The sequence below is a fragment of the Schistocerca cancellata genome, chromosome 6, assembly GCF_023864275.1.
Source record: "Schistocerca cancellata isolate TAMUIC-IGC-003103 chromosome 6, iqSchCanc2.1, whole genome shotgun sequence".
Taxonomy (NCBI): domain Eukaryota; kingdom Metazoa; phylum Arthropoda; class Insecta; order Orthoptera; family Acrididae; genus Schistocerca; species Schistocerca cancellata.
The window spans coordinates 247,523,803-247,542,567 of record NC_064631.1 but is presented as its reverse complement, the minus strand read 5'-3'; the positions used below and the strand labels follow the sequence as shown (position 1 = coordinate 247,542,567).

Below are 18,765 nucleotides of genomic sequence, written 5' to 3'. Positions count from 1 at the left end.
GCCATTGTTAGGGTTACAGTATCTTTAGAAAGGTGCAAATGTCAACCGCCTGACTGTATTACTGAATATGAAGTCATTGATGATCCAATTCATCCAAAACATCTCGGTGGGCATATAGAACATGCCAAATTGTTCAATTGCTTCTGTCCCATTGCTGATCGGAGATATGACTTCAGACGTCAAAGGGCCGATCTGCTGTATCATGATTGGAACTACTTGGAGAAGCTTCATGCACTTCACTACTTCACATAACATTTCTCCAACTGCAGGCTTCTGTCCCATTGCTGATCGGAGATATGACTTCAGACGTCAAAGGGCCGTTCTGCTGTATCATGATTGGAACTACTTGGAGAAGCTTCATGCACTTCACTACTTCACATAACATTTCTCCAACTGCAGGCTCTTGTGTAAAGTAGTTTCTTACATCACACATGTTTTTTAAGACCAGTTGTTTTTTATTAGCGATATTGGCTAACATATTCAAGCGTAACTGCAGTCTCAAAATGTCTAGGTCATTTTTGAAAAACGCAGTTGATTTTTCCAATTTTTTTCACCTCTGTTTACTAAAAGCATGTGCTCTTGTTCAACTGCAATGACCTGCGCGAGTTTCAGTTGAAGCAAACCTCTCAGTAATGGAAGATTCCACCGTTTCACAAACTTCAATGTAAATAGCTTTGTAGTATTCCTTTGGGGTTTTGAAAGTGTGCAGTGAGCTGGCTTCGTTGTTTTCCATACTTCTTTGGGATACTTTGAATCTGAGGAAGCGAAGAATCATCAACTTGTGAAGGTTTTTCTTTTAAACACAATTCCCAGAAATGTTCAAAACTATCCTGCCTCCCACTCAATATACAAATCAAGCCCTCACATATTTTTTCCAGATCAGCAACACTTAGATGAAGGCACTGAATTTTTTTTATTGACATCCTCTACTGGGTTCATTGCATGGCAATAAAGACATAAAAAGAAATAAGTCTTGAATTGTACCATAAGCTCAAGGTAGCCTGCACATTTGTAACCTGCCTCTGTTTTGTCCTCTGCAGAAAGCGTTTCAAAAAAACTCTAGAAGTTCTTCAAAGTTTTTCAATATCTTCAAGATACTAGAAGCTCGCATAATAGTCGAGCAAAGGGGTCGTAGACCAGCTTTGTCGTTGGCGCTCTCACAGCTTATGCTTCTGAAAAGTCCCATCCTTTTGTTGGATTCCCTTATGGTGTTTATTAAGTCCTTGGCTAAAGCCATAATATCCCTCATAGACATAGGATGGTGGAGACCGTCTACAACTGTCAAGTCTAAACTGTGAGCAGTGCAGTGCACATAATGTGCTTTTGGTTGTATATCCAAAATATTTTTAGTCCTTTGAACTTACCTCTCATATTCGAGGCACCATCATTGCACTGTCCTCTTTAAGTTATCCATTGACAAATCAAGACAAGCAAAAACGTCTTTTAAAATACTAAACAGAGTTTGTGATTCAGTGTTGGGAGTCTTGTATAAGCCAATAAATTTGTTGATGATTAAGGAATCATTGACAGTACGAATACAAAATGACACTTGTTCGTGAATCAAAGAATCATTTGTTTCGTCAACCATTATAGAAAAATGTTCAGTCTTCTTGATTGAAGCCAATGCCTTTCTCAACACACCTTCCTATTACATCAATGATCTCATTTTGAATATCGTGGGACATCCGCTTATACCACGAACTCCCTAACCAATCTTTAAACTCAGGTATGTCAGTGTTTTGGAGTTCCACCAATCGAAAAAAAAAAAATTGAGTTTACATATTTGTGCCCTCTAATTGCTAGTCCTTGTCGGTATAGAAATTGCATGGTAGTAAAAATTGTCTCAAAAGCTAAACACCCTTTCTTCATATCACTATCTAACTGTTCATTCAATTGGGAGGCCACACTTCGGTTAGTGACAGAATTTAGTTTCAGAACACCTCCTTTACGCATAAATGTACTTTCATGAAGATGGAATTTTTCCAAAGCCGGTTCTCGCCTGAAGATAATGAAGCAATTGATGATCCAATAATTGTTGGAGGCTGAATTGCATTATCAACAACTTCCAAGCATGCCTTTTTGGTAACAAATTTATCCATTGCAAACTTAATTCCCAATACACTAAGAGACTAAAGTAAATGAATAAAATATAGTTATAAAATAGTCCACTAGACACTACTAAAGTTGGAACACTGAACACTTCTGCAGCATGCACTGAACAAAACTACCCACATTGAATGACTTCGACAGCAGGGTGGACTTTATATGGCCGCATCATTATAATGTCTCAAAGCGTCAAGGCAGAGGGTTTCAGGCGCTTCTGCTCCAGTCCTTTTGATGTCTTTGCGGCCTCAGTGCTAGCCCGCCGGTGCCAGACTTTACTCGAAGGTTCGCGCACCAGCACCGTAACACTGTTATGATTCACACCACTCGTTTTCAGTTAACCTGTTTACTACCATAATAATTATTTAACTCATTACTCCAACAAGGAGGCCCACAGTCCCTTTTGTGGGTACATGGATGGAGCACACGGGGCCCCGAGCTATTGCAGTCTCCTTCCTTTTTCCAGACTGCATTACCTCCCTGTTCCTGTCCTTTCCTACCCTTGCTCCTTTCTCCCTGCTCCCTCCTTTCCCTCTTGGTGGCCTTCTTTATATCGACTTGGCTATCCTCCGGGCTTTGTTTTGGTATGTGCTATTGTTTAGTTTGCTGTTTCCACCTCCCACCTCCTTTTTGGCATCTTTGGTCCCCTTGGGATTTGGTCTCCATTTCCAACGTCTTCTGTTCAGTGTGAGCCATTTGGGGATGAACTCCCAACCTAGTTTCCATGGTGCAGGCTCCTCTCCCCCCTCCCCTCCCTTTTCCCCTTGCACGCTGCCCCGTTCCTGCTAGGTCACCAACACAGTTGCCAGTCTGTGTGATGGGGATGACCCACTTGGCTAAGCCCCCTGACAACACAGGGATCACACCGCTAGTACCAGAGCTGTTAACGCCCCGTGTATGGCAAGGAGTCGATGCTCATCACTGGGGCATCAGAGCTCCTGGCAATGATCGCCATGCCAGATGGCCCTTTCTGTGGCTGGGTGGCGCCCACGGGGCGAGCCCCTAGTCAGAGTGGTTGGCACTAGGGTCGATGTCTTGCGCATGAAGTGACAAAAGCTTCAACATCCTGGCCACCTGGAGGCTGTATCTAAGAGTGATAGAAGACATGACACTCCTTCTGACCCTTCAGCCTTCCCCTCCTGGCTTGGGTTGAAACCTTTCCCTTGGTACCTGGTTTGTACCTGGACAGATGGCGAAGTTTTGCCACGACCACCCCTTTGTTTTTCGTGGAGCCGATTGAAGATAAGTAAGGCGAAGTGGAATCCATGAGTAAAATGCGGTCCAGTTCTTTGCTCATCATCTGCTGTGCAATCTGTAGCCCTGTGCACTTGTGACCATCTCGGTGATATTCCAGTCTCCGTCGCACTCCACCAATCTTTGAACTAGGCATAGGGCATCATTTTCCACCAGGATCTTCTCCAAACAGACGAAGAGCTCTGTGCAAACCTCGAGTGGCGAGGAGTCCAATTTATCCGCTGTGTACAGCAAGGCCCTAAAAAATAATCACACCGATTCAGATGCCTTTATCCTGGCCTTTGAGGGTGTGACGTAAAACCTTACATTCCACCACTGATGAGATGCTTTAAATGCTTATGGTTTGTACACGTCTTCCCACTGCACCAACGATCCCCTCTGCAGTGACCTCCATGAGGGGTGTACCTGTTCTCCCCTGCCAGTGTACACAAATTGTAATGCGCAGCATCCTCCACACTCGCCAGCATGCCCGGTGTAAGTGAAAGAGCAACGGATTCAAGAGTACAAGACCTTAGATCGACTCAACAGAGGCTTGTCGAAAGCATGATCGGCTCCATCTCGTGCCTATAACTTCTACTTTTGTTTCAGTTACGTCCATTCTCCCTCCTACCCCCTCCTCTTCCCAGCCCCGCCCCCATTCGCCACACACCTTCCGCCTCACCCTCACTCTCCCACTCCCCCTCCCCATCAGCACCCATACCCACCCCTTCAGGTGCTGCTCCCCCTCCCCCGCCGGAGAAGCGCTCCCCTTCTTCAGCAGCCGACGGTACTGGAGCTCCCTCCCGGGACTCCTCTTCCCGCCACCCCTGAAAGGCGATCTGCATCTCCACATGGACCGTGCGATCCGCAGCCGGTGGGCGTCAAAATTTCCAGGTGTAATTCCGTGCCCAACCTCACTGCAGTGTGCCCTTCTCTTCCTTCACAAGAGAAGAAGCAGAAACACAAGAACAAGGGCAAGCCCCCCCCCCCCCTCTAGCACCCCCTGAGGTGCCGCCTTCCCCTCCTCCAGCCAATGAAACAACAAAGTCTGACCCCACCTATACAGATATTACCCAATCCTCATCAGTGACGGATGGCGACTCGGCAGCATGACCGGCTCCAGTCCATTTGCTTCCCATTTGGACTCCACCCTGAGAATCCTCCAGTAGAATTGTAATGGATATTTGTGTTACCTCCCGGAGTTCCAGCCCCTTCTTTTCATCTACTTTGCTGCTTGCACTGCTCTCCAGGAGACCCATTTTGTCAATTCTTACTCACCCACGCTTCGTGGGTTCCACGCTTTTTGTCGGAACCGAATTGGCCCCTTGCAGGCTTCTGCTGGTGTTTGCAGCTTGGTACGCAAGAACATGAGTTCCACTCCATACAACTCTGGAAGCAATTGCTGTCAGGGTCCATCTGGCCACTCCAATCACAATCTGTAATCTCTACCTCCCACCAGACAGACAGGCTGCCCACTTCCCTTACCCTAACCACCCATCTTCAACAACTCCCTTCTCCCTTCCTGCTTCTAGGGGACTTTAATGCCCACAACCCTCTTTGGGATAGTCACACAACTACTGCCCTGGGCAGGACAGTTGAAGCTGTTCTGGCAGGGCTTTGACCTCTGTCTACTAAACATCGGCACTCCCACACACTTTAGTGTGGCACACGGCTCTTTCTCTGCCATTGACCTCTCCATCTGCAGTCCTGGCCCTCTTCCCTCCATTCAATGGGGCGTCCACAATGACTTATGTGACAGTGATCATTACCCGATTGTTCTGACCTTCCTTCGGTATATCCCGCTCCGTCACTCTTCCAGGTAGGCCTTCTCTAAAGCTGACTGGGGTGCTAATCTCCAGACTTTGTCGCAGAGCATTTGCTCAACACTTTGCCCAAGCCTCTGCATCGACTCAGTGTCCATGCAGGTGTGCTTGGCACGACTGCCTTTGTCTTTTGTTTCTCACTGCTTGGAGCCTTATAATGCCCCATTTAGAGAGTGGGAATTCACCAGCGCCCTCACCCTTTGTTCCAACACAGCTCCTGGACCGGATTGGATACACAACCAAGCGCTCCAACACTTATCGGTGTCTGGCCACCGTCATATACTGAACCTTTTCAACCGTCTGTGGAATGAGGGGGTATTTCCTACCCATGGCAGGAAAGCATTGTTATTCCGGTGTTGAAGCATGGGAAGCCACCTCTTCAGTTGGGTAGTTACCATCCAATTAGCCTTACCAACACACTATGCAAGCTCCTAGAATGCCTGGTGATTCGGCAGCTGTTTTGGATCCTTGAATCATGCGAGCTTTTGTCATTGACTTGAGATTTTGCTGTGGCCGCTCTACGGTGGATAACTTGATCCACCTGGAGTCTATTCGGTCGGCTTTTTCCCATTGGAAACACCTCATTGAAGTCTTCTTTGACCAGCATAAAGCCTAAGACACCACCTGGCACCTCCACATTCTCACCACCCTTCACGAATGGGGCCTTTGTGGCGCTCAGCCCGTTTTTATCTATAACTTTTTTTTGTTGCTCTTTCCGGGTCCAAGTTGGTTCCTGCTACAGCACTTCCCATCGGCAAGAAAATGGGGTTCCACAGGATTCCGTGCTGAGTGTCCCTCTCTTTCTTGTAGTCATTAATGGCCTGGTGGTGGTTGCTGGGCCGACAGTGTCCCCCTCTTTGTATCTACGTCACTTCCTCCGTCATGGCCACTGCAGAATGCCGTTTACAGGCGGGCAGGCACAATCTTGGGCTCTCTCCCATGGCTTTTGGTTTTTGGTGGCCACGTCGTGTGTCATGCATTTCTGCCGTCGCCGTACAGTCCATCCCCATCTGGATCTGTTCCTCGATGGCCAATCCCTCAAGATGGTGGACACCCATAGCTTCTTGGGTCTGGTCTTCGATGCCCGGTTGACATGGCTCCCTCATCTTCGCCACTGAAGAGGACACGCTGGTTACATCTCAATGTTCTTAGATGTCTGTGCTATACCACCTGGGCTACCAACAGGCCATCTCTTGCTACTGGCATTCCGGGAATAGACCTTCACTCGGCATTACGTCATCAGGTTTTGGGACTTTGGAATGCAGAATGGCACACTCTTTCTTCGCCAAACAAGCTCTGGACGATAAAGGATTCTAAAACTATGTGGCGGTCCTCCCTATGAGCCTCTCGTAAGGCCTCTGTCGTTCTTTGCCGGGTCCGTATCGGCCATACTTGGCTGACTCATGGTTATCTCCTCCATTGTGAGGACCCTCCTCTCTGTCGTCGTGGATCAATATTGACTGTGGTTCACTTCTTCCTGGACTGTCCCAACTTAGCTGCCCTGCGACGGACTTTTCGCTTTCCTGACTCACTACCCCTGGTGTTAGCTGACAATGCCTCAGCGGTTGATATAGTTTTAAGATTTCTTCGTGGGGGGTTTTATCGCTTTATTTAAGCATGGGAACTTCAACCTTATTGGTGGGTGGAGGGGTTGGCAGGCCGTCTTGCTCCCCCCTTCATCCTGATTGGACTGGCTTCGACTGGGCTTGGCGGTTCACTCCCACCCTCTGCCTTCCCACTCCTTTCCTTATGGGGTCTGTTTTATCTTGAGCATCTATCTTGTCTACCTGTGCTTCTTCCATCATGACCGTCATTAGTCACTTTCTTTCCCTCCTCTCTTCTTCCGCCTTCTTCCTTCCTTCTCTGTCGATAGTTTGTAATTTTATGGCCATTGTAGTTCCCTCTTATAGAGTGAGGTTTTATCGGTTTTAGTTATTCCAAAGTTGGAGGGACTGATGACCGCATAGTTTGGTACCTTCTCCAATCCAACCAACCTGCCTTAACTCATTACTGAATGTGTTAGGGACTGATGACCGCATAGTTTGGTACCTTCTCCAATCCAACCAACCTGCCTTAACTCATTACTGAATGTGTTTTAAAATTTAACTATCATCAAACAAGGAAATACAAAATTCCAACAAAATTTTGTGATTTTGCAAAGCATAATATAACTAATATTTTTCTTAAATTACAAATGAATTTTTGAGGGGGCTCGGGCGCCTTCAGGCCCCATGGAATCGGTTCCTGTGACTATAATATCAATGAATCACAGTTGGAATCGATCAAGTCATACAAATACCTCGGTATGACACTTTGTAGGGATATGAAATGGAATGATCACATAGGCTCAGTTGTGGGTAAAGCAGGCAGAAAACTTCAGTTTATTCGTAGAATACTGGGTAAGCGCAATCGGTCTATAGCGATGATTTCTTAAAGATCACCCCTTCTAGAATACTGGTAAAGTGTGTGTAGTCCATACCAACTAGGACTAAAGGGGGATATTGAATGTATACAGAGAAGGGCTGCATCAATGGTCACAGGTCTTGTTAATCTGTCGGGAAGTGTCAGAGATGCTGAAGAAACTCAACTGGCAATCTCGAAGACAGTCATGAACTATCCCGAGTAAGTCTATAAACAAAGTTTTACAAATCAGCTTTAAATATGACTCCAGGAATGTACAACAACCCCCTACATATCTCTCATATAAGGGTCACAAGGGCGAGATTAGAATAATTACAGCACACACATATGCATTCAAACAATAAATTTTTCCCACCCTCCACATGTGAATGGGATGGTAAGAAACCCTAATCACCGGTGCAATGGGATGTACCCTCTGCCATGTACTCAATCTTAGTTTGCAGAGTATCGATGTAGATGTAGAAGGTTTACTATGGAGCATTTTCTATTGCTGCTGTTCTACTTATTTGCCTGAGATATTCCTGATGGGCTTTGTGCAGTGACAAGAACTGTAGTGCTATGCTTGACGTCAGTACAAGTGCAGAAAAGAGACTGATTTGCCATATGTGGCTTAAGGGAACATCACTATAACATCTTGTTTTAGTTAGTTGAATGGTCAGTGCTGAAATGTATTCAGTCTAACATAGACACATGCTAATCTCTTGTCAGATGTACAGTCAATGCTTAATAAAGTCCGACAGTAACTCCAAGTTGTGAGATTACTGATTTAGCAGACGTTGGCATTGAATAAAGATTTAAGAAGATTTCATCCATTCTGCAGTTTGAAGACAACTGCATATCAAATGTGTAGTCTTGTTAGCAACACATATACTGATCAAATGCTCACAGTGGCAGTGTGTTATGCTCCTCATTTAAAGCACAACCAATGCTCTAGGTCAGGACTGATCAGCTGGAAGAACTTGGCCTTCCAATTTTGGTACAAAACACAACAGACTACTAGTATGTAATAGATTCCAGTTTTACTCAAATTCATCAGCAAAATGTTTACTTCATTAATATATCCAATGTGAACAATGCAACAAACTGAATAGGAAAAAGAAGATTGTGAGGAACAGAGACATGAGACAAACTAAAACATTTCAATGAAAACAATATGTAATAACTAAAGGAGGGCAGCCAGTTATGAAAGAAAGACCAGAAGAGGACACTGAAAACCTAAATCTTCACTTGGAAGACTTATGTATATATAGACGATTAAAGTGTTCCCATGTAGGTATGAAATATATAAAAAAATCCATGTGAAAGTAAGAAACATAAGCATGTGGATTTGAATGTGCAACATCCTGGTTGGTAAGTAATTGCTTTAATCCCTTCACAAACTCTCCAGCTGAAAGTAGAGCTCACATATGACAAATGTTAATTTCTTCAAAAACTATGGCCTAGTGACCTAATCCCTCTATGGCCACATTTAGATAGTCCAAACTGTTCAGCTTCCTTGTAGGATCACAAAACCCAAAGAGAAATATCATTCTGGAGTAATTTATCATGTTGGACATCATTTGCACCACATTAATCTGCAACGTTTGGACACACAACCAAGAGTGAGGACTGTGTGCCAGTGGTGGCACAATTTTGTTTTTAGTAACATGGTCGGTACAACTCTTGGTTCATGGGATTGTTGGGCAGAGAGTGTGTTTGCTGCCCCTGACAAAAACAGGGTTATCTGGCAATTCTGCAAGTGAAGAGGGGGCTTAGTTGTGAATGGAGTGCTAGCTTGTGGAATGTGGAGTGCGCAAGGTGAGGCCGGCAGCAGTGGAGTCAGCTCCATGCGGCCTATTGGGCGGAGTACACACTGTGTTTTGGAATATGTGGCTCGATGGTGTTGTGTGGAAAACTGGCTTGTGACTTTTAGAGACCTACAAGTAATGTTGGTTTGATCGTGTCTAGAGGATGTATTATCTGTCTATCAGCTGTTGAAGGCAGGTGTTTTGCTGCTTCTGCCCGCACTTACCTACAGTGGCTCAACAGTTTTCTACACTGGAACCTTGCAACTTCTTGAGAAATTTACAGACAATTAGTACTAAAGTTACATGCTTCACTGAATGGGGCTTTTGTTACCTGTGAATAGGTGCAAGCTATAGAATGATGTGTTTTAACTGACAGTCTTTCATGAAAGTGTTCCCAGTGGCCAGTGGACAGCTATTTGCTTTATTACATGCTGATGTAGCTTGTCTCTGATACTAAGCTGTTTCAGGTAATCCACTGGGTAATGACTGATTTGATGTAAATTATGAAGAAATGAACATGCTGGATGCATCCAAGTGGATGTGTCACAGCAGCATTATCAAGGATCCAAACCTGAAACCAACAAATTTCTTTATAAAAGGGAAGCTTTTCAATGTTTGATTCTTAAAACGGTAAAGCTCTGCAAAGTTTGGTTTCGGTGTCATTAAGCTGCATTTCTTAAAAATGCTCTGGTAAACATGGTGTTTAGATGGTTGTTGATCTTTTATAAGGTGGAGTCATTTTGCTCGTGAGCTTTGATTTTTTATAGTTCTTTCCATTAATATTGTCTATGTTCACCAGAGATGAAGTGAAATGAGTTTGTTGTGGTACTATATGAAGCAATTTAATGTGATGTATTTTGCAGATTTTCCTAAGTTGTGATTTAATAAAGCTATAAATTTGTTATTGCTAATTCGTCTCAATCAATCTCATCATCTCATCCTACTGCCCAGTACTATCAGAACTGCAAAAAGTGTGTTTGGAAAACCTGATCTTTATTATGTAAGGCTGTAAACAAAGCACATGTTCAAACTGCACAGTCGGTTTGTATGAAAATAAATGGGACATTTTTTTCAGCAGAGTGTACTAAAAACAAGGACACTACTACTATACGTAACATTTGCAGGAGAAAAAAAGTGATGTAATGAAAAGATAAGAGGCCCGGGGTATTATAAAAAAACATATGTCTTGTACAAGAAGGAATATTCAATACCCAATTTTGGAAGAGCAAAATGTTACACACTACAACCTAAGTGGATGGTTCCACACCCACACGGAGATGTCTTTGTATGCGTTGTGGAAATTTTTTTTGAACTTTTCTTGGTAAATTTGAAGACCTTACTTGAATCTGCTACAAATGGCTCCTTACTTGTAAGTATAAGTGTTTAATAGTATCTGATGTATTGTTCCAAGAATTTGCTGTTTGTTCTGGAAAGCGAGCATTCTTTTAAAGTTACATATGTCACACTGGAAGAGAACAAACTAAGAAAAATGGTTGCCACTGACTTCTTCACTGGCAAACTTTGAAAATGAACAGCGAAAGCAGTAACACACCAATGTCTTAATGAACTTCAACACCATACTGCAAAAGTGAAGAGTTGTCTACAGATTGAACAACTTTGCTTGGTGTTACACTGATTTTGCCAGAGACTGGTCTGTGATAAGAAGAGTAAAGGTGCCATTGCAGTAATGGTCACATCACTTTTTACAAAAGTGAATATTCACAATCCAAGCCAGACAGGAGTGATATATACAGGAAACAAGACACAAGTGTTGCAGTTGTAAACAATGACAGGGGGCATGACTCAGAATATTACACAAGATGTTTCAACAGTTGCATTCATAGGCACAGACGATCGGTATCAACTGTCTGAATTCAAAAAGTCATTTGTGCCAGTGGAGTGAGTAACCAGCTTTGTGATGGTGTAGGAGAGGTGCCGAAGCACTAGACTACAAACATTACCTTTCCAGCACACGCACAGCAGTAATTTAGAATGCTATGCATTTTACAAGAATGATGAAGTGATGCAAATCATTAGAACAACAACTCTTATCCTATTGCCAAATGTGAAAATTGGAGAATCCTACCAGAAGAAAATAGAAGAGTAGCCCACCAGAATACCTCTGTGAAATAAATTCAGAAGACACTGGACTGGACTCTAAGGTTATAGATATCAGTTGTGAATTAAAGGAAATCATCATGCACTGGCTGCTTGATATAGATTTCCTTGTAAGACAGCAACACTACCAACAGTGCTCACTTCTAATGATTTGAAGATTGTGATAACTCAAATTCCTATTGCTTCAACGAGAAAGCATCAGTTGGTATCAAAGGAAGATACTGTCTCAGTTGGAAAAAAAAAAAAAAAAAAAAAAAAAAAAAAAAAAAAAAAACCCCACCCACCCACACACACACACACACACACACACACACACACACACACACACACACACACAGTTCACTGAATTACGGATTTCAGTTTTACACAGTGTATAGAAGTACTATTCTTTGGAGCCTGTATGTTTTGGAATTCACATAGATATTTTCTTCTTTTTAAGATGTTTGAAAGCTGTGTGTATTAGATATCCTTAATGAGGTTAAAATGCTACCATAAAGTAAGACTAGAGTTTTATTTCAAGATAATATGGCGATACTTTGGTGATGGAAACTGGTTTAATGTAGCCAACAGCATAATTTTCAAACATTTCAAAAACCATTACACACAACATTTGTTTTGGAATTATTACTTAAAACAAATTGAATTTTGAGTGTACTACTATAGATGCGGAACTTGGGCCCATATTTCAAAACAATGATTTCATTTTAATCAGAAAATTAACATAGAAAAAGAGGGGACAGCAAAATATCCAGGAATACCCAATTTAACATTGTCACCCAAGGTGCCATCTTTAGCAGCCTGTATACGGTAACTGAACAGGAAATTTTTGGCCGAAACAAGAAAAATACTGTTAAGGGTCATGCCAAATCCTTATAAAAACAATCTAAAAAAGCAAGAAAATAGAATAAGGATTACAATAGTAACCCAAAATCCTGCAATAAAGAAAGCCAACTCTTTCGTCTTATAAGGGAAATACTGTACACTAGCTACTTGACTTCAATCTTAGCTAGTTTCTGTACTATCATTTTGTAACTTCACGCATCCCTTCAAACACTACAAATTTTTAGAGGTATATGACAATTATGAAGAAAGTTACAGGCATGCAGAGTTGACACTGTGTGATATTTACATATACATGTCTCAACATAAATGGCTATAATCCAAGTTCTAATTCAAACATAGTAATGAAACTTTATCGTAAAAAGCTAATGAGTAGGTTATTGACCTTAACATTTGACCCCTCCTTCAATTATTTTGGAAAAAATATACTGGTTGCTCTAATATGCTAATACACATATGGTAAATATCAAGCTGCCAAACCAGAAACATCATGCCCAAAAATTAACTTTGTCATCATCAGTACACTATCAAGATGCAAACGACAGCACATTGCTATGAATCACAAATTATTAAAAAATACATTTTATAATAAGTAATGTGTAATAATATGGTTTGTATTAGTGCAGTGGTGTTGTGAATCATTTAGAGTGTAGTTTCAATGAAAAAGGCAATAAAAGGTGGTTCCATAGTGTTTCACAAGTTTCCGAGTAAACTGTTAATGTTCATTAGATATGATGGATGAGTATATGCTTCCAGTAGGTGTCACTGGATACAGTCTTGTCAGAATGTCACATCTTCTGGTAACACAGGTGTCTGGTGAAGCATGGAACACAAATGCTGGTGATGGTCCATGTGAATGCAATAAGTTGACCCATACTTCATCTGTTTCTTCATAAGTTTATAAGACATGTGGAGTTGACCCATACTTCATCTGTTTCTTCATAAGTTTATAAGACATGTGGAACCCACCAATGACTGACATACATACAGGCAACAAATCCACATATGCCTGTTAACAGCATTTCTTTCAATACAGCAATCACTGACTCTTCTCTGCTCACTAAAAAATCACAGTATGCCTTTATTTTTACTACATCTTTGTTAACTATTATGCTTAAGGGTATCTGGAATTGTACTTTTACTCTTAAAATATTGCTTCAGCTTGCTCATGTCTTAATCATGATAGGAAACTAACATGCAGTTGAAGAAACATGAAGGAATATTTTCTTCGCACCATTGAAACAACTACTATGGTGTCAAAAAATGGTTTTCATGATGTTGTTTGAAGCTAGCAGGTGTAGCTAATCTCTTTACAGCTCCTGCAACCACATTAGGTCCTTTACAATGTGCTGTAGCAAAATAATGCAACTGAAGCTCTTCCTGGAGGCAGGGCAGATTCATGAAATTCGTTCAGTTCTCCTATAAAGGGTAACACATCCATCCAAGAAATGATAAATGTGCTTTAAGGTTGGAATGTGAAGTTTTAACAAGTTGATGAAATTGTGCTGGGAATAATACACATGCACTACATCATGCTAAGGCAATCAGATATTTCTGCATAGGACACATGGTGTATTTCAATAGTATTTGCGTCTCTGTAGTACGCTACAAACTGGTGAACTGACAGAGAATGTGTTGCCACAGCCTTTCTGCTTTCATTTCTGTTCTGCTTTTCTCATCTAACTATTAGAAAAATGTCACAAAAATAAACAGGTAATGTAGATTAATGTACAATAAAAGTATATGAACGACCTGATCATTCTCATGGTTTAGTCACTGTACCTGTGTTATGTCACAATTTAGCTACGATTTCACAAAATTTAAATACGGAAAAAGAATAAGTGAAGATTGCTTTCCATCCAATAATAATGTCTTAGACAACGAACTGTAAAGCACAAGTTACGAAATAGCCTATTAGGATGGGCTTTAAGATATTTTAATGTTATACCACTACTCATTTTCATTGACAGTATGTTTCTAAGATTTATGTTAATAAATTCCATGAGTGTTTCGCATATAGTAGTACATACTTCAGGAAGTTTTTGGAAACACATGCGATTGATATAAGAAATAGAAACGACTATTGACATACGTGTCTGAAGTTTTGGAATAAAGCCATGTGATGGTTGCAGTTGCAAATCACTGATCAGGGCCAAACCACGACTTCTTTGAAGCTTATGCAAAATTCAGGCACCCACATTTTTCTGTGACTATGTTGTTTTGCCTTCACAACCAAGAGCTGCTCATTATACAAAATAAACCATGTTGTATGTTTCTGGTCTCTGTCATGCTGTATGAAATATAAATTAAGTGACTTTACCACGACAACATTTCAGTGCCAAAAAAAATGACACACATCAGATGCCTTCTCTTCTATTCGCTCCAGTGTAACCGCTTAATGACGACGAGCACACGCAAACCCACTGCGAATTGCTTGCGAATGCACATTCATTTGTGTTTCTTCTGTGTACAGGGGGCTTTAGTCATCGTCCCCGTCTAATGTGCAACATTCAGCTATCACTACCTGCATGTGTAAGAGCTCTATATGCCCTGACATCCACATTTTCTTCCCCTGCTTACAAACTAGAATGGATGTTTTACAATGAATTTTCTGCCTGTGACAGTTATGACTTAAGCGAAATTTAAATGAAAAGATTTAACAATAACTGTCTGTCAAATGTGTGCAGATATTAAAGCTTGAATGTCAGGGAATATGATTTCCTAAATGCAGTTCCAACTGTATTTTTAGAAATCTTGTGGCATGTAAGCATAGCACAAAATCACTAATGGGACTACTGAAGCATGTATAGAAACAGTTGGAATGTAATACAATGAGGTGACAAATGTCATGGGATGGCAATATGCACCTCTACAGATGGCAGTAGTGTTGTATACACATGGTATAAAAGGGCAGCTGTCATTTGTACTCAGGTGATGGACGTGAAAAGATTTCTGATGTGATTATGGCTGCACAATGGGAATTAGTAGTCTGAATGCAGAATAGTAGTTCAAATCAGACAGACGGGACATTCCATTTCGGAAATTGTTTTCGAAGTCCATATTCAAAGATCCACAGAGTCAAGAGCATACTCAGAATATAAAATTTCAGGCATTATGCCTCACTGCAGACAACACAATGGCAGACAACCTTCACTTAACAACTGAGAGCAGAGATGTTTGCAAAGAGTTGTCAGTGCTAACAGACAAGTAATATTGACTGAAACAAACACAGAAATCAATGTAGGGCATACCACAAACATATCCAATAGGACAGTGTGGCAAACTTTGGCATGAATGGGCTATGACAGCAGTCAACTGATGCAAGTGCCTTAGCTACAGCTGGGCTTGTGACCGTATTGTTTGGATCCTAGATGACTAGAAAACCAAGCCTGTAAGTCCCAATTTCTGTCGGTATGAGCTGATGGTAGGGTTTGAGTGTGGTGCAGACCCAATGAAGCCATGGACCCAAGTTGTCAACAAGGCACTGGCAAGCTGGTGGTGGCTCCATAATTGTGTAGACAGTGTTTACATAGAATGGACTGTGTCCTCTGGTTCTGCCATTCATAGACTTTATGTTCCCAAACAACAATGGAATTTCTGTTGATTACAATGCTAAATTACACCGGGTCACAATTGTTCGTGACTGGTTTGCGGGACATTCATTCAATCAGGTGAATGATTTGACCAGCCACATCACCTGACATGAATCCCAGTGAACATTTATGGGAGATAATTGAGAGGTCAGTTCATGCACAAAATTGTGCACCAGCAGCACTTTTACAATTATGGACAGGTACTGAGGCACCATGGCTCAATATTTCTGGAGGGGACTTCCAATGACTTGTTGAGTCCATGCCACATCAAGTTGCTGCACTACGTCGGGCAAAAGAAGGTCTGACACAGTATTAAGTGGTATCCCATGACTTGTCACCTCAGTGTAAACTCAATAAAAATTCACAGCAATTTTTGTTAAATTTTGACTTGGCTGTTAGAACAGATCTTCTGATGGAAATGTTGAATCAAAATTAAAAGTACTAGTGTTTACTTCCACCTCCACAAAACCAGATTATTTATCTTGCAACATGTTAACTCTGGTCACTAATTATTCATTATATTTACTATGACATATTTACCTTTTATAGCAGAAACATCATTCATTTGATTAGTATATCTGATCTAACTTTTACTTGGCAGCTGTTAAAATAAAACAACCATTACTTTTACATGAATTCAAAAACTATGAAAGAGGCAGAGGCAATCCTGTCAGTGATTGTGTGATTGAATCCTCTGGTCCACTGGCTGCTAGCTTCACATTCTGTCACCATCTTACTTTAAGTAACTCCTGACAAACCCTCACTCCGAAAGTTCCACAATCACAAAGTAACTATTGGACATAGGCAACCTTGCTAACTTCAAAACCATTGCCTACACAATGCAAAGATTGGGTAAAAGTTACAAATTGGTTTTTCACTAATGCACATGGAAAACAGAAGGAGAAAAGCATGAAGTATCACTCTAAAAGTACACTTACTAATACTGTAGCAATATATCTGAGACAGCTTTAGCCTTTGATACTACCTGTCAACTTAGAGTTGCGACAAGGTGGTGCTATGTCTGGCAACATCATACGTCTGTGAAGATTTAGTCTGTTTCGTTTGGGGCCACTGGTAATGTTAGTTTTGCACGTCATTTCTATTCTCTCAAAATTACAATCTTATTTGTAATGGCAAAACACAGAATTAGGGTAACAGCAGGCCTACAGTTAAATCGAAAGTGGACTGTAATACTTGACAACCATGGATTTTAGTTCCAAAACACACAGTGACTCAAGACCATATGCTGTTACTAAATATTCAAATTTAAAAGTTTGACAAGATGCATCAACAAAGACAAAAATATGAATTATTAATAGATGTTAAAATTAATGGAAAACAGTTCAATACACTGACATTTCAGGAGTTTGTCATCTCAAAATTTGGTTACAGTTTTGATTTTATATTACTAAACAACTTGGCTTTTGTGTGACCTGTTTGTAATGTAGCATTTTTTTTGTTTGTAATAATCTCTACCAGAACACATTGTGGTTTTTCTGCAATGCTCTTTGAGATACCTTTCAGAAACATTTGCATTCAAAGCTACAATTCAGTGTTACAGAATGGCAGTCAGATACAGATTTACACAGAAAATGTTCCATTAAAACGAAGTACCAGGATCACAGAAAATAAGACAACGAAATACTCCAGTTCAAGGTTTTGAAAATATGTAACACACTGTATCGCTGCCAGAATGTTAAAACAAAACTGTTAATTTGTTCAGTAGATAACTCAATCTTATTTGTTTGATTGGCGTCTCAATGATCCATGTATAATGTCTGCAACAGTTCTGTGATACTAAGTGTATTTGGATTTGCAACAACGAAGTGAATAAATCGCCATGTGCTGGTAATTGACACTGAAATAGTGCTGTGTTCCGTCTAGTGAGACCTGCAGTTCAATCACCATACTTTTACATCAAACTGAAAAAGTTGCCTAAATTCAGATTTCAAACACACATTTAATCTGAGTGCCGATATGTTTCTACAGTGAACCCCATTGAGATATGCAATAGTTAGAAAAAAAAAACTAAAACCTATTTGCTTAGTAGCTAAATGACCAGCATTCAATCGGTTTTACATTGTTCCTTGAAGTGTTCTGCAGTCAATCCACTCATAATGATAATTTATCACTTTGGCTTCCTGCACGCTTTATCCTGAAGTGTAAACTTATCGATTAGGATTTACAAAGAGGAACACACTAACATTACAAGCGCAGTGAGCTAAGGTTTCAGGAAGAAATAAAACTGACGTCGAGTACTTGAAAACTGTTTAGGAAATTCACATCCAATTAACTTCTGAGACAACTATGAAAACTACTCTTCAGGGTAAACCAGAGTTTCTGCTTAGAGCGTAATTATACCATTTAGTAAAGCAGACATGTGGAGTTACATTGATAATTGCTGGAAAATCTAAAATAATTTCTAGCAACAAATGAAAGTATATTTAATAGAAAACAACTAAATGCGACATGTTTTGGCTCTGAATTCCGACTTCGTTGTCAAACTGAAATTATTTTTCTGAGAAATATGCTGCCCAAAGAAAAAGAAAACACATAATTGCGGTCACTGAACCATTTCTGTTCACGACCCTGACACTGCCATTGCCCTGACGCAAAAAGTGTCAAACAGGAACAATGACACAGAACTGAAAAAGCACTTACCTCTTTCACTTCCTTCCATTCCTTACAGTTTCTCACTGCTTCACACAAAATTACAGTACAAAATCACTCAAGCTGCCTACAAACTGATAATATTCAACCCACTTGCAGTACAACAAACATGGCCGGATCTCTGTCACAAACATTAAGTTCGTTGAACTCTGAACGATCATTATATGATGTTCCACC

General features: G+C 41.0%; 1 protein-coding gene across 1 annotated transcript in view; it reads right to left on the bottom strand.

The window, feature by feature from the left end:
- The window catches only part of LOC126191375 (retinoic acid receptor RXR), a 136,870-nt gene extending 118,135 nt beyond the window's left edge, over window positions 1-18,735 (bottom strand). The window contains exon 1 of the mRNA XM_049932225.1: window positions 18,580-18,735. Within this exon, the coding sequence (XP_049788182.1) occupies window positions 18,580-18,598 (19 nt within the window). The 5' untranslated portion in view covers window positions 18,599-18,735. The remainder of the gene's footprint in view (window positions 1-18,579) is intronic.
- Between the last annotated feature and the right edge of the window lie 30 nt (window positions 18,736-18,765).